The sequence below is a fragment of the Cervus elaphus genome, chromosome 9, assembly GCF_910594005.1.
Source record: "Cervus elaphus chromosome 9, mCerEla1.1, whole genome shotgun sequence".
Lineage (NCBI taxonomy): Eukaryota > Metazoa > Chordata > Mammalia > Artiodactyla > Cervidae > Cervus > Cervus elaphus.
The window spans coordinates 16,178,323-16,192,864 of NC_057823.1; the positions used below are offsets into that span (position 1 = coordinate 16,178,323).

Consider the following 14,542-nt stretch of genomic DNA (forward strand, 5'->3'; position numbering starts at 1 on the left):
TATTTCTTGCAAAGCAGTAAGATTCATGGCTGATGGTCAAGGTAGAACTGAGCATTCCCTGTTGGAGAAAGAAGAGTTCAGCCTGTGGTCAAGTTTATAATGGAAATGTGGAAAGATGGGGTTGCTATTATTCGATGTTGACAAGATGAAGTCAAGAGTTTGATTTGTGGCATTTTAATGTATCTATTGAAAGCACTGTTTACTTAAAATGGTAAGATTCAGTGCTAACATAGACATTATAGGACGAAAAGAGGCCTGAAACTAATTACCAAGGGATTGAGCAATTATACGTTAGAGAAAACGTGCCTGGTTCATAGATTACACCTAGGAAACCCCCTCAGGCCCGCTTTAATTCCCAAACTACATTTCCCAGAATCCTTTACGCTCTGTGCTTCCTTGTTCGCGTCCAGTTTTGCAGTCCCGCGACACTTAGAAGGCGGAAGTGAAGCGGAAGCCATTACTCTTGGGAGGAGAGTGCTGCTATACACATGGGAAGAGGAGTGGTCCACCGTGGCTTCTTACAAGTGCTTGGTCCCCGCGGCCGATCGGACTTTCCGTATGAACTTGTCATCCCTTCAGCCGCTACTTCCGTGACCTTTGCGTCCCATGATTCTACTGTCGGTGATGTAAGTCCCGCTTTCCTCACTTAACCCTTTACTCCTGGCCTTCGAGAAAACCCGGGAGGCCCCAAAAGCCGGCAGAGGTAACAGGGGACAGGACCTGGGACCGGGAAGCCAGGCAGGAGTGTGTTTTAGACCCTGTGATAAGCGTTATGAAGTGCTGGTGACGAAGTTTAGGACCAGGGTGAGGCACCAGTGATGTGGTCCAAAAAAACTGACATCTTGGGGTGAGGGCAGAAAAGCCCATTCCAGGTGAGTTCAGGACCGTTATTGAGGCGGATATGTGTGTCAGAAATTGGAGACTCAAGGATAAACTACCTACCTTTTACTTTGTGCTCATTTTTGTCTAATATTAATAGGCGTACACCGGTTTTCTTTCAGTTAACATTTGTCTTGAATGCTTTTTTACACTTAAACTTTTCTGTTACTTTAGTTGACTGTCGTGTAAATAGTCTATAACTAGATTTAAAAATGCACTTCAACGTTGTTGTTTAACTTGCGAATTAGTCTATTAATATTTAATGTGATTACTAATATTTGGCATTGACTTTTGCCGTCTTATTTGGTGCTTTCTATTTTCCCTTCGAATAATTTTTTTATTAGAATATAGGATATATATGTCCCCCCCAAAGTATGAAAACACACAAAATTAAAAGAAGAATAAAGTGAATCCTCAAACTAAGACAAGAAAAATAAGATTATGAAAACTCAGAAACCTGTATTCTTATGAACTGGATGCACCTGCTTCTCCATGATTTTCTTCCTGGATTTTACTGCTTATATGTTTTCTTAAAAATGTATTTCCTAATTTTCGTAATTACTTATGATGAATTACATGCACCCAAGTATTTTCAGAGACATACGCCCACCATTCTTTCTTAAATACATAGTGACTTAAATTTTAGTCAGTTTACAAAGTTCCAGATACTGTGGTTTTATTTGCAAATTGTGTTTTTTTTATGTGTATATATATACACACACACACTCACATACATACATATATATATATATATAGACACACACACACACACACCTGTGCGTGTGTATACATTTGGGGAATATTGGCATTATTATGCCATTGAATTTTACAGTTAACTGGTTTCATCTTCTATAATGCTTTTCAATGAAGTTTTATGAGTATCAGCAAGAAAGATATAATGGTTTTTGTTATTGTTAGTTTTATTCCTTGGAAAGTACTGATGTATATTTATGTTTTTCTTTCGTATCACAAATTTATTTCTATTATTTACTTTCTTTGCTGGACTTCTAGTAGCATTGAATGGAGTTCGAAAAGCCAACTTGAGGCAATCCTGTTTTCCTTCTGACCTTAAGGGGAATTAACTTGAGTGTTAGCTGAAGGGTTTTTTTTTTTTTTTTTTTTGAATAGTATTAGGTAAAGGAAGCGCCTTTTTTCTAATCTAAGAGTTTTTTTGTCTGGTAAGAGTGATTTTTCTTTTCCAGCATCTACTTTGATATGTTGATGTATTTCAGTCATCTCAAACTATGCCTGATGTGTAGGTTCTAGTTCTGTCTGTGCTTTAAATGAATAAGTGAAAAATATGATTATTTTATTTACCTGATAATGGTATTAAACCAATTACAGATTTAAACCAATCTACATTTGAGTGAAATTGCCTTCTAATTTTCCTTTTCTGTTTCAGATTTATGCCAGCCTCATAAAATGGGGTGGGGTTGTTCTCTCTTTTTTTCTAAACTCTGGAATATTTTACCTCAGAGTAGAATCACTTTTTCCTTAAAAGGGAATTGTACCAGGAAAAACCATTGGGGACTGGAGATTTTTATTTTTTCTAAAGCTGTTGTTTCACTTCTCTAAGAGTCAAAGGGCATCCAAGTTCTCTGTTTCATTATGGTAAATAAAATTTCTTTAGAAACTTATTCATTCCATCTAAAACTAAATTGTATAATCAAAATTGTTAAAATATGCTCTTGAGTTCAGTTCAGTCATTCAGTCATGTCTGACTCTTTGCGACCCCATGGACTGCAGCACGCCAGGCCTCCCTGTCCATCACTTGGAGTATACTCAAACTCATGTCCATTGAGTTGGTGATGCCATCCAACCATCTCATCCTCTGTCGTCCCCTTCTTCTCCTGCCCTCAATCTTTCCCAGCACCAGGGTCTTTTCAAATGAGTCAGTTCTTTGCATCAGGTGGCCAAAGTATTGGAGTTTCAGCTTCAACATCAGTCCTTCCAATGAACACCCAGGACTGATCTTTAGGATGGACTGGTTGGATCTCTTTGCAGTCCAAGGAACTCTCAAGAGTCTTCTCCAATACCACAGTTCAAAAGCATCAATTCTTCAGCACTCAGCTTTCTTTATGGTGCAACTCTTACAACCGTACGTGACTACTGGAAAAACCATAGCTTTGACTAGACAGATCTTTGTTGGTAAAGTGTTGTCTCTGCTTTTTAATATGCAGTCTAGTTTGGTCATAGCTCTTTTTCCAAGGAGCAAGTGTCTTTTCATTTCATGGCTGCAGTCACCATCTGCAGTGATTTGGGAGCCCCCCAAAATTAAGTCTGTCACTGTTTCCATCATTTCCCCATCTGTTTCACATGAAGTCATCTCTTACTGTGTTTTTAATGCTTGATACATGTGTAATGTTACCAGTTTTTCATTCTCATTTTTATATGTTCTTTCCTTTATTTTAGATAAATCCTGTCAGAATTGTGTCAATTTTGTTTTTCTCTTAAAACTTTTGGCTTGATTGAATCACTTTATAATATGTATATTTTCTATTTCATAACTTTGTGTTCTTCATAATTTTCTTCTTTTACTTTCTTGGCACGTTTCTTTACAGTTTCTTACATTGGATACCTGCATGTCCCAAAGGACTGTAGTGAATATTCTATTGTATTTCACTTCTAAGTATTATCAAATACTATGACTTCTTTAACATGAAAGTTATTTAGGACTTTTAGTTTCAATTTCTGTGACCTTTTTCTGGTTATCTTTTGGTTATTGTTTGCTAACTTACATTGTAGTCAGATTGATGGCATTTTCTGAGACACACATTGTACCCCATGTGTGGTTGGATTTTATAGTTAGGAAATACTATTTCATCTTGTGCAGTCTACATATAGTTATTGAGTTGTCTGCTTGAACGTATTGAGAGCTCTGGTAGTGGCTTTGTCTATTCTCATTAGAGAGCCCCCCCTCCCTTCCCACTCACCCCCCAGTACTTTTGAGGCAAAAACATATATAGTATATAGCTAAAACTGTATATTGCTTTTTCTGGGGTTATACCTTTTTTCATTATGCAGTTTCCTCAGTTTTCACTCTTAGCCTTTTTGCTTTAATTCATTCTGGTATTAAAATATTTAAACCAGATTTTTAAAAAAGCATTTACCTTGTATGTGAAGTGAAAGTCACTCAGTCATGTCCGACTCTTTGCGACCCCATGGATATAGTCCATGGAATTTTCCAGGCCAGAATACTGGAGTGGGTGGCCTTTCCCTTCCCCAGGGGATCTTCCCAACCCAGGGATTGAACCCAGGTCTACCCGCATTGTATGCAGATTCTTTACCAGGTGAGCCACAAGGGAAGCCCATTTACCTTGTATATGTTCTTTATATTTCCATTCTTGCTATATCCTTATTTTTTAGATGTTCTTGCAAACACCATATAACTGGATTGTTTTTACTCCATTTTGAGAATCTCTTTACTGTAGTTGAAGCGTTTGGTCAACTTTTTTATAGCATCTTTTTTTTTTTTCCACCCTCTTGCTTCTTTTGATTTGAGAATTTTGTTCACTCCACATTTTTCTCTGCATGTTTTGAATTTACCTATGTATTTATATATATAGATAGATAGAATTTATTTATGTGTATTATCTTAGTAGTTGTCTTGGAGAATTCTTATCCTTGTTCGTTCATGAAATTTAGATTTTTGATACTTTATCACTCTTCTGGTTTACATGGTTTTGTGATCATCCATTTTATTATTATTTTTTAAATATTTATTTAATTATTTGGTTGTGCCTGGTCTTAGTTGTGGCAAACAAGATCTTCAGTATTCATCTTTATTTTGTGGCATGCAGGGTCAAGTTCCCTGACCAGGGATTGAACCTGGGCCCCTTGCATTGTGAGCAGAATTTTAGCCACTGGACCATCAGGGATGTCACTGATCATGCATTCTAATTCTGTCTTTTTTTTTTTTAAACTTGAAAGAGATTATTGTGTATAGTCATGTTTAGTTTCATTATACCCACACATTTTCCTCATTGTGTTCTTTCTTTGACTCTTAGACCCTTTGGTGTAAGTTCTTAACAGTCTTTGCTTCCTTGAATTTTCTTTTCTCCCTAAAATATTTATTTTAGAATTTCTCTTTTCTGTGAGTGGCAAGTTCAAATAGGCTGTTATTTTGCTATCTTAATGGACATTTTGATTTTTAAAGTATATTCCAGAGCCATGAAGATGTTCCACTATCTTCTGGCTCCCATTGTTGCTGACCAGAAGTCAGGTGTCAGCCTAATGTTTAATTTTTTTAAAGCAATGATTCTTAAAGTGTGTTCTTCAGACCAACAGCATCAGCATCACCTGGGAAGTTGTTAGAAATGCATATTCTTGCATTTTACACCCCATATCTTCAGAGTAAAAAACTGGAGCTGGGGCCTAGCAATGTGAGTTTTTTAAAATACATTTCCAGTGTGTTTTAACAAGCTCTCCAGGTGATTGAGATGCAACCTGAAGTTTAAGAACCTTTTCTTTAAAGGTAACCTGTGCTTTTTTCCTCCCTGGCTGCTGTTCAGATATTCTTTTGCTATTGGTGTTCTCTGGTTAAGTTTAATTGTATCTAACTCTCATCTGTTTTTATCTTCAGTCTCTTTATATTTGCCTTCTGAAGTGAGAAATTCACAGCTACTGTGTTTTGCAATAATTGCCTGGACTCCTTCCTTCTCCTTTTAGAATTCTATTTAGAATCAGTTCAGCCATCTTCCCCTTGTCCCCCATGGCTCTTTATGCTTATCATCTCTTACCTGTGTGCCCCCATGTGTATTCTCTAGAAGTGGTTTTTAAATTTAAGCTGTGTAAAAATCACCTATAGTGCTTGTTATTAATAAGATAGATTCATCAGTCTACTTCAGAACTCTCCTTTAATTGGGCTTGGATATGAACTGGGCATCAGAATTATTAAAGTTCTCTAGGTGATGTTTATGCAGCTGGCTTGAGGACCACACTTTGAAAAACAGGGGGTTTTTTTGAGAGGGGGACTGTATAATCTGATGAAACTCTTTATTTCAACATTTTGCCTTTATTTTAACAATTGTTATTGTCTTTTTAGAAATTGCACATTTTAAAATTTCTGCATATTTATTATCAGCATGTGAATGATTTTAAAACATACCTGTGTTTATTTTGTATTGCACTTAAAATAGTTTTGAATGGAAGATTTAAGCAGTATATGTAGATTGCCTGTTGGAAACAGAAGTATTAATCTGTCCTTTTATCCCCTGGTACATTTCATCTGGTTGGTTGAAAGCCTACAGATAGTGAAGTATGAAGTGAAGTGAAGAAGTGAAGTGAAGTCGCTCAGTCGTGTCCGACTCTTTGCGACCCTGTGGATTGTAGCCCACCAGGCTCCTCCGTCCATGGGATTCTCCAGGCAAGAATACTGGAGTGGGTTGCCATTTCCTTCTCCAGGGGATCTTCCCGACCCAGGGATTGAACCCAGGTCTCCTGCATTGCAGGCAGATGCTTTAACCTCTGAGCCACCTGGGAAGCCCATTAGTGGAGTATAGAGATGTTAATTTATGAGTGTAACACACTTCTGGAGTAAAAAAAAAATGGCTTACAGTGTTCTCACAACTATTGTTTCTTTGGGCCTACAGGAATAACTGGTAGAAACAGTTCTAGCAGGGGCAGAAATACCACTCAATAAAAGTAACAGAAATATTCTCTCTATAGTATTTCCACCTGCAAATTCTGAGTATCTTTGGGTTGTATTACAAAATTGAATGTGGGGATTTTAAATCAAATATTGGAGGAATTATGGCCACAAAAGGAGAAATCATAATAGAATGATTGTAAAGGATAAAATGTGTTTTGGACTGAAAAACCGATGAAGGTGGGTCTTCTGTAATTGTGAGGAGCAGGGGTGAGATGAGGGTGAGGTAGAAATGCATGTGAGCATGCAGAATACATGGTGGCATTTACTCTGTGCTTGTGTGATGCTGAAATCTGTATCCAGGGTCACCAATTCTAGTTCTAGTGGTATAGTTGCTCAGATGAGAAATACTCCAGAACTTTGCTTTGGTCTCTAGTTTACATTACCATGAGACTTTGAAAACATCCCACAGGTTTGAAATTGATGTGAGTGCTTTCTCCATCCAGGCTTGAACCACTTGTCTACCTTGCCCCATATTGCAGATGGTGGTGAACAGTGAGGGCCAAGGCATGCCTAAGCCACATGGCCATGTCAACATACATCTCATAGGACCTGAACAGGATCCCCCTCCCCTCCACGTTCCATCCCTTGTGATCTTCCCAAGACCCCAGGGCCAGGGATGTCTTCTCAGTATGAAGAGAAATGTGGGTCAGCTTATTTGTCACCATTCATTCTTTCACACTCTTTAAACCTGTTTATTATTTGAGGTACTGTTCCAGACACTGCATACTCAGTCACTTAGTCATGTCCAACTCTTTGTGACCCCATAGACTGTAGCCCGCCAGGCTTCTCTGTCCATTGGATTTTCCAGACAAGAATACTGGAGAGTGGGTTGCCATTTCCTTCTCCAGGGGATCTTCCTGACCCAGGAATCGAACCTGCATCTCTTATGTCTCCTGCATTGGCAAGTGGGTTCTTTTACCCACTGAGCCACCTGGGAAGCCCTTCAGACACTGCAGCAGTGAACAAAACAAAGAAGTGAAAAATCTTTGTTTTCCTGGCACTTCTTGTCTAGCAAGGTATACATTGTGTAAGAGATTTTGTCCAGAGAGCAAATTTTTGAATCATTGTTAGTGAGGTGACCTGATTCTAGTGATGACAAGCCCTGAGCTATAGCCCACAATTGTGTATGTTGACATAGAGTATGGGGCCAAAAGGCATTAGAGATCAGAACACATGATCCTAGATGGACCCTCCTCATGGTTACTTGAACCATCGTAAGCCAGGATGAGCCTTGAAGAAGTCTGGAGCCTAAGTGTTTAGTGAGTGACAGAGTTTAGCATAATTGTAATTGGTGACATGGACTTCTCATGTGGCTCTGTGGTAAAGAATCTGCTTGCCAAGCAGGAGATGCAGGTTTGATCCCTGCATTGGGACAGTCCCCTGGAGTAGGAATTGGCAACCACTCCAGTATTCTTGCCTGGGAAATTTCATGAACAGCGGAGCCTGGTGGGCTACAGTCGATGAGTTGCAAAGAGTTGGACATGGCTTAGTGACTGAGTAACAATTGGTGACACATTACTTGAGAGAGTGACTCTGAATCTTAGTTGAGGTGGGTCCAGGGCCTCCACCATATTGCCTGAAGGTTTTACCTAAGCAAGATTAAGACCCAGGATGAGACAGAACTTGCTGCTCAAAAGAGGAAATGCTGAAAAACAAGTCAGAATTGTCGTGTGAACGGGAGAGACAGAAAACCTTTGGCTGCACCTAGTATAGTAGTCTTTCTCTCATATCCTGCAGATGTCTGCTACAGGAGGCCCATGAGAGAGAAAGTAGCTTCCTGCTCCCAGCCCTGCTGTTCAGGCAGATTTACTGTCATTCTCGCAAGATGGCAGCTCTTGGCCTGGTTCCCACATGTGGTAAGTTCTTTGGGTGTTGAATACCCTCAGAAATCAAGCTTCCGTGGCTCCTGCCACTTCACTGAGGGCAAGGATGTGCACAGCTGGTGGGAAGACTGCCAGGTCAAAAGTGGTGGAGGATACATGAACTGAAGTGGGTGGGGCAAAGTCCTGAGAGCTTCCCTAGCAACTGTGTCTGATTCAGGGTCTTTGTGAGTTTGGGTGAGGCAGGGAGTGTTTGTAGTTGGTGAGTAAGGAAGGCTATAGGTAATTGATAACCCATTTATTATTTTGATAAATCTGAGCAAAGTAATAGCTCCATCTCTTAGAGCTTTCATTTCTTCACTCATAAATTGAGAATGTATATCATTTTCTTTTTTTTTTTTTGAGAATGTATATTAGTTTCTGTCTTTTTATTTTTTGAGAATGTGTGTCATTTTCTTTATGGCTCTGTAGGCCCACCACCCTTTTTCCTGTCCTTAAGTGGAACAGGGCTGCTCTGGCTTGTTATACAATTTGTGTGTGTGTGTGTGTGTGTGTGTGTGAGATTGTGATTGGGGCATATGCACTGCACACACACATTATTAGTATGGGATCATTTCCTCATTTACAAGTGTCAGGTGGGCTTTAATCCTCATAGGTTCTCTCTTCTCTAGCTATGCCCAACCAGGAGCCTGCCTATATCCATGAGTCAGAAAGTCCTCTTTCTTCAAAAGACCATTCCTGTCCCCAGGATGTGGACCTGTTTGCATGCAATGGCCTGGAGCCTCATACATCAACCAGTGTTGAACCACCTCAGGTATACCAAGTTCTTTAAGACCCCTGAAGGTGGGGGAGGGTCTTCATCTAGGCTGATGGATACCTGATCAGAGTGCAAGAGAAAGAGCCAGAGAAGGTTGTGAGGCTGGTATCAGGGATGTTAGGGAAAATGCCATGTAACAGGTTGTTTTTTTATCATACAGCACAAAGCTCTCAGGCCAGGCTAAAAGTGAAAGGAGGTTTGATCCCATTTCAGAGTTGCATTTGAAACCATGCGATAGGATGAAATTATCTCATAAGGAAGAGAAGACATCTGAGGACTGTCTTCTAAAGTAAATGTTTAGACCCCAGAGCCCATTATTGAAAATCCTGTGTTTCGAGTCTCTTACACATAGTCTTTATCCTCAGCCATCTTTTTTAACACAGGCTGGATTCTCACTGACCCCAAATGTGTGTGGTTTCAGGAATCAGTAACTTTCCAGGATGTTGCTGTAGACTTCACTGAGAAGGAGTGGCCCTTGCTGGACTCTACTCAGAGAAAACTGTACAAAGATGTGATGCTGGAGAACTATAGCAACCTTGCCTCAGTGGGTAAGGCTGGTGTCATTTCTTCATTTGTTCATTCATGATTCAAATGTCCTTTTTACAAGTGCTTGCTGTGACTCAGGAACTGTGTGGGGATTTAGAATACAGTTATGAACAAGTTGACCTGGTCCCTGCCCTAGTGGTATCTCCCTTTGGATATTGAGATCTGTCCACTGCATTGACCTTGGAGGTTATGTGTGTCTGAGCTTGGGCATAGTTTTCTGAGTTAAGAAATCCTTATTCTTTTGAAGGGCACAATGTGTGGGAATATTTGGGGTTTTGTGTTTTATGAAAGCCTTTCACTGTGTTCCTTAGAAATGTGGCACCACCATTTTGCTGCTCCTAAGTCAGACTTGTCCATCCTCAGAACATTGAAGACCAAAACACTGACACCAGAGTATTGGAAGGGGTGGTCCTCTGCACGATCCTCCCTCAACATATGTCTTTCCCCGTGAGTAGGGTGCCAGGTGGGCAAACCCAGCCTCATCTCCCACTTGGAGCAAGAAGAGGAGCTGAGGACAGAGGATCGGGAGCTTCACCTAGGCCCTTGTCCCGGTAAGTGCCAGGCAGACACAAGTGCTGCTGAGAATCTGCACTTGCCCGCGATAGGGATGAGTGGGGTTTCCTCGGGAAACCTCACCCAGGTTGAAAATGCACTTTCTCTTTCACTGCACCTCCATCCTCTCAAAAGTCTTTTGGTTTCGGTGTCCCTTCATCTTTAAATTTGAGGTGGCCATGTGGGCTCTTTGTCCTATTCTTTCTCCTCAACATTCCTGGTCATACTCTTAATAGCATAATCAGTGTCAGTATTTGAAGAGTTAATTCTTAGTGAGTCAACTTAAATTTCTACCCCCTTCATTGCCAAATGTCTCACATGTTCGGATTTCTCGGTCCTTTTTACTTATGTGTGTTCTCCCCCTTCACTTTCCCTTTCCTTCTTTATGGTTTGTATCTGCAAAGAAAGCCACCTCTGTTTTTGTCACCATCATCCCACCATTTTCCTTCACCAGCAGGTTGACATTTTTCCAATTTGTTTCAGATTGGGTGACGCCATCTCAAACCAAATGGTCAATTCTTATGGAAGATATTTTTGGGAAGGAAACATCTAATGGTGTGACAGTGGTAAGATTTCCTTGGAATAATTCTGAATCGTCCATATTGGGAGAGGACAGGGGCAGCCTGAGTTAGAAAGGCTTCTCAAAACCAGGCGGGTCCCCCACACCCCTCAACCACTCCCAAGAGCAAACAGTGATAGAGATAATATTACCAGTTTGGGGAAAACCCTGAATTTGGCCCCAGACTTTTCTTAAAGTTCTATTGAGTAATTATTTCTATAACTACATCTCAGATGTCGAGTGTTGGCTTAATTTAGTTTTAAACAGTTAACAAAGTACATATGCAAGAAGCTTTGTGAAAGTTACACACATGGTATTCATTTGTTTTCTTTTTTGATGGAGTCCATACAGGGCAGAAGCGACACTTTGCTTTGCAGATTATGATATCATTAGTAATTACAATGTGCTTCTACTTATACCAGTTTATGTGGGGATAATCTTAGGAATGTAACAAACATGGGAAATGCCTTAGTCCATGCTCCCTTTCCATCAACAGGAAAGCAGTCAGCTTGGAGAGAAGTCCACGGAATACACTAACCTGTTTGACGTCTTCAGCATAGGCGCTCATCTCACTCAGCAGATGGGAAGGCACACTGGCAAGAGACCATATCACCTCCGGGACTGTGGGGTGGCTTTCAGGAACAGGTCCCATGTAACTCAACACGTGAGCATTTACAACGGGAGGAAGATGCACGAATGTCATCAGTGCCAGAAAGCCTTCACCACAAGTGCTTCCCTCACACGACACAGGAGAATACATACTGGGGAGAAGCCCTATGAGTGCAGTGCCTGCGGGAAGGCTTTCAATGATCCCTCAGCCCTCAGGAGTCACGCAAGAACTCACCTCACAGAGAAGCCCTTCGACTGCAGTCAATGTGGGAACGCCTTCCGCACCCTCTCCTCCCTGAAGATACACATGAGAGTCCACACTGGGGAGCGGCCCTACAAGTGCGATGAGTGTGGGAAGGCTTATGGCCGGAGCTGCCACCTCATTGCCCACAGGAGAACACACACTGGGGAGAGACCCTACGAGTGTCATGATTGTGGCAAGGCTTTCCAGCACCCCTCCCATCTCAAAGAGCATGTTAGGAATCACACCGGGGAGAAGCCCTACGAGTGCACGCAGTGTGGAAAAGCCTTCCGGTGGAAGTCAAACTTTAACTTGCACAAGAAGAACCACACAGTAGAGAAAAGCTATGAGTGTAAAGAGTGTGGGAAATCTTTCGGGGACCTCCTGTCCCGGAGGAAACACATGAGAATTCACATTGTAAAGAAGCCTGTTGAGTGCAGACAGTGCGGGAAGGCATTCAGGAACCAGTCCATCCTGAAGACGCACATGAATTCCCATACTGGAGAGAAGCCGTATGGATGCGACCTCTGCGGGAAAGCCTTCAGTGCGAGCTCCAACCTAACTGCGCACAGGAAGATCCACACCCAAGAGAGACGCTACGAGTGTGCTGCCTGCGGGAAGGTCTTCGGAGACTATTTATCCCGGAGGAGGCATATGAGCATTCATCTTGTGAAGAAGCGTGTTGAATGCAGACAGTGTGGGAAAGCCTTCAGAAACCAGTCGACCCTCAAGACACACATGAGAAGTCACACAGGAGAGAAGCCTTATGAGTGCGACCACTGTGGGAAGGCCTTTAGCATTGGCTCAAACCTCAATGTGCACAGGAGGATACACACTGGGGAGAAGCCTTATGAGTGCCTGGCCTGCGGGAAAGCCTTCAGTGACCATTCGTCCCTCAGGAGCCATGTGAAAACTCACCGGGGTGAGAAGCTCTTTGTGTCATCGGTGTGGAAAAGACTTCAATGACACATCTTTTTTAAAGAAAAACATGAGAACTCAGATTGGCAGGGAACCTGACAGGTGTCAGGAAGGCAGAAAGCTTTGAGGAACTCATCTCACTGTTACCTTGGGAGAAATCCAGTTCGTATAATAACTGGGGAAAGACTTGGGTTTTTCCACGTCGCATTGGAACTATGTGAGAACTCACAGTGGGTGAGAAAACGTGTATCTGAGGTATGAGGAAGCCATCAGTTTACATGTAGCTCTCAACAAACAGGAGAACTTGGAGAGGGAACCCCTAACCTGGTATTTAATGTCAGAATGACTTTAGTACCACCTCATACCTTCTGGGCACAAGAACAAGCTCATCTTGGAGGATCTCTGTAAATTCCATGACTGGACAAACCTTTCCTGGTATGATTGTATCCCTCATGAGAGAAATCACACTAAAGAGAAAAATCTATGAAATAAGGACCATGGGGAAGCCAGTAACAGGTTGGCAAGCTATAGCCAGCTGTCTGCTTTTATGCAGCTGGCAAGTTTAGAATAGTGGTTGTGTTTCTAAAGAAGAAAAATATGTGATGGAGACCACTTTTGGCCCACAAAGCCTAAAATACTCAACTGTCTGGCCCTTTACAGAAAAAAAATTGCCAGTTCTTTATCTACAGCAGTGGGGATAACTTTGCTCCCTGAGGGGCATTTGGCAAAGTCTAGAGACATAGTTGGTCTTTAAAAGTGGAGGGGGGTTGCCATTGGCATGTTTTGAAACACACCAAGGATACTGCTAAATATCCTACAATGCACAGGGGCTTTCCTCAAGAGGGAGAAAGCATGTGCCCCAGTATGTCAGTATTGCTACAGTTGAGAAATTTTAACCAACAGTTCCTCATGTTTTTGTGAAACACGTGGGTACTCACATTCTGAGAAATTTCTATTTACAGCTTCAAAACTATACTCAGTGTAATTCTTTTAGGAATCACATGAGAACCCACATTGCAGACAATCCCTCTGTGGAGTTTCATCCACAGCCCTCTCACCTGTGTGTATGAGAGTTCTCTCCCCAGTAGGATTTCTCAGTATGTGTGGAATTACACTTATCAGTCAGTCTTCTATCACGAAATGGACCCCAGCTCATTAATTTTTCAGTCTTTAATTTTAAGGTTATGCTCTTGCAAATAACCCTCACGCCACATCACAGAAGGTTTGTACATAGTAATTCTACTATAATTTCATTTGTGATATGTGTTCATTTCGTTTTGGACAACTTACTTTGAACAGTGGGTTTTTTTTGTTTTGTTTTTTTAAGACTAGTGTCATGTGCTGTGTAACATGTGGGTATTTTTAGTACCTGTTTGTTACAAATATCTAATTCAAATAAGTTGTGATCAGAGCAGGATGTGTTCATCAAATTGGTCCTTTGGAATGTTTTTGGCCTCCTGTCCAGCCACAAGTAACCTAAACTTGTAGTTGCATCTTCAGTATCTTTTTCTTTCGTATCAGAAAGATCCAAGTTCTGATTAGTAAGGTATGCTATTTTAGAAAATCTCTTACAGGTTTTCCTGCAACTAGTAGAGTCCATGTCCACAGCCTGGCCATTGACAAAAAAGCAGATGCCACAATACAGGCTGTGAGAAAGCACTTGAAAAAGGGTCTGTCTTACCTGGATTCTTCTCTACATTTTCTTTCCCCTTATTCTTCCCCTTACTTCACACCTTGAGAAGAGATCCAGTACCTAGTGTTAAAGATCCATGTTATGACCATGAAGATGCAAGCCACTGGCTAAGCAAAAGGGGTGGGGCAGTTTACTGCAGAAAAATCACAATAATCTTGGCTTCCTCGGTGGCCTCTTTGAGTGTCTGCACTAGCCCTGGATTTGTTATTTCCAGACTTACTATTACATGAGAAAAAATAAAACTGGTTATTGGTTTAA

At 41.2% G+C, this 14,542-nt stretch overlaps 1 protein-coding gene across 1 annotated transcript; it reads left to right on the top strand.

Moving 5' to 3' along the window:
* The first annotated feature begins 444 nt into the window (after window positions 1-444).
* ZNF317 (zinc finger protein 317) lies at window positions 445-14,542 on the top strand. Its single transcript, XM_043911399.1, has 7 exons — window positions 445-626; window positions 8,267-8,385; window positions 9,021-9,163; window positions 9,588-9,714; window positions 10,168-10,263; window positions 10,748-10,830; window positions 11,320-14,542. The coding sequence occupies exons 1-7, from the start codon at window positions 607-609 to the stop codon at window positions 12,637-12,639; spliced, it is 1,908 nt and encodes a 635-aa protein (XP_043767334.1). The 5' UTR covers window positions 445-606; the 3' UTR covers window positions 12,640-14,542.

Coding starts and splice junctions, on each gene's coding strand:
- ZNF317 (XM_043911399.1), top strand. CDS start 607: ATGATTCTACTGTCGGTGAT. Junction 627..8,266: donor ATGATTCTACTGTCGGTGAT/GTAAGTCCCGCT, acceptor CATATCCTGCAG/ATGTCTGCTACAGGAGGCCC. Junction 8,386..9,020: donor TGGCCTGGTTCCCACATGTG/GTAAGTTCTTTG, acceptor TCTCTTCTCTAG/CTATGCCCAACCAGGAGCCT.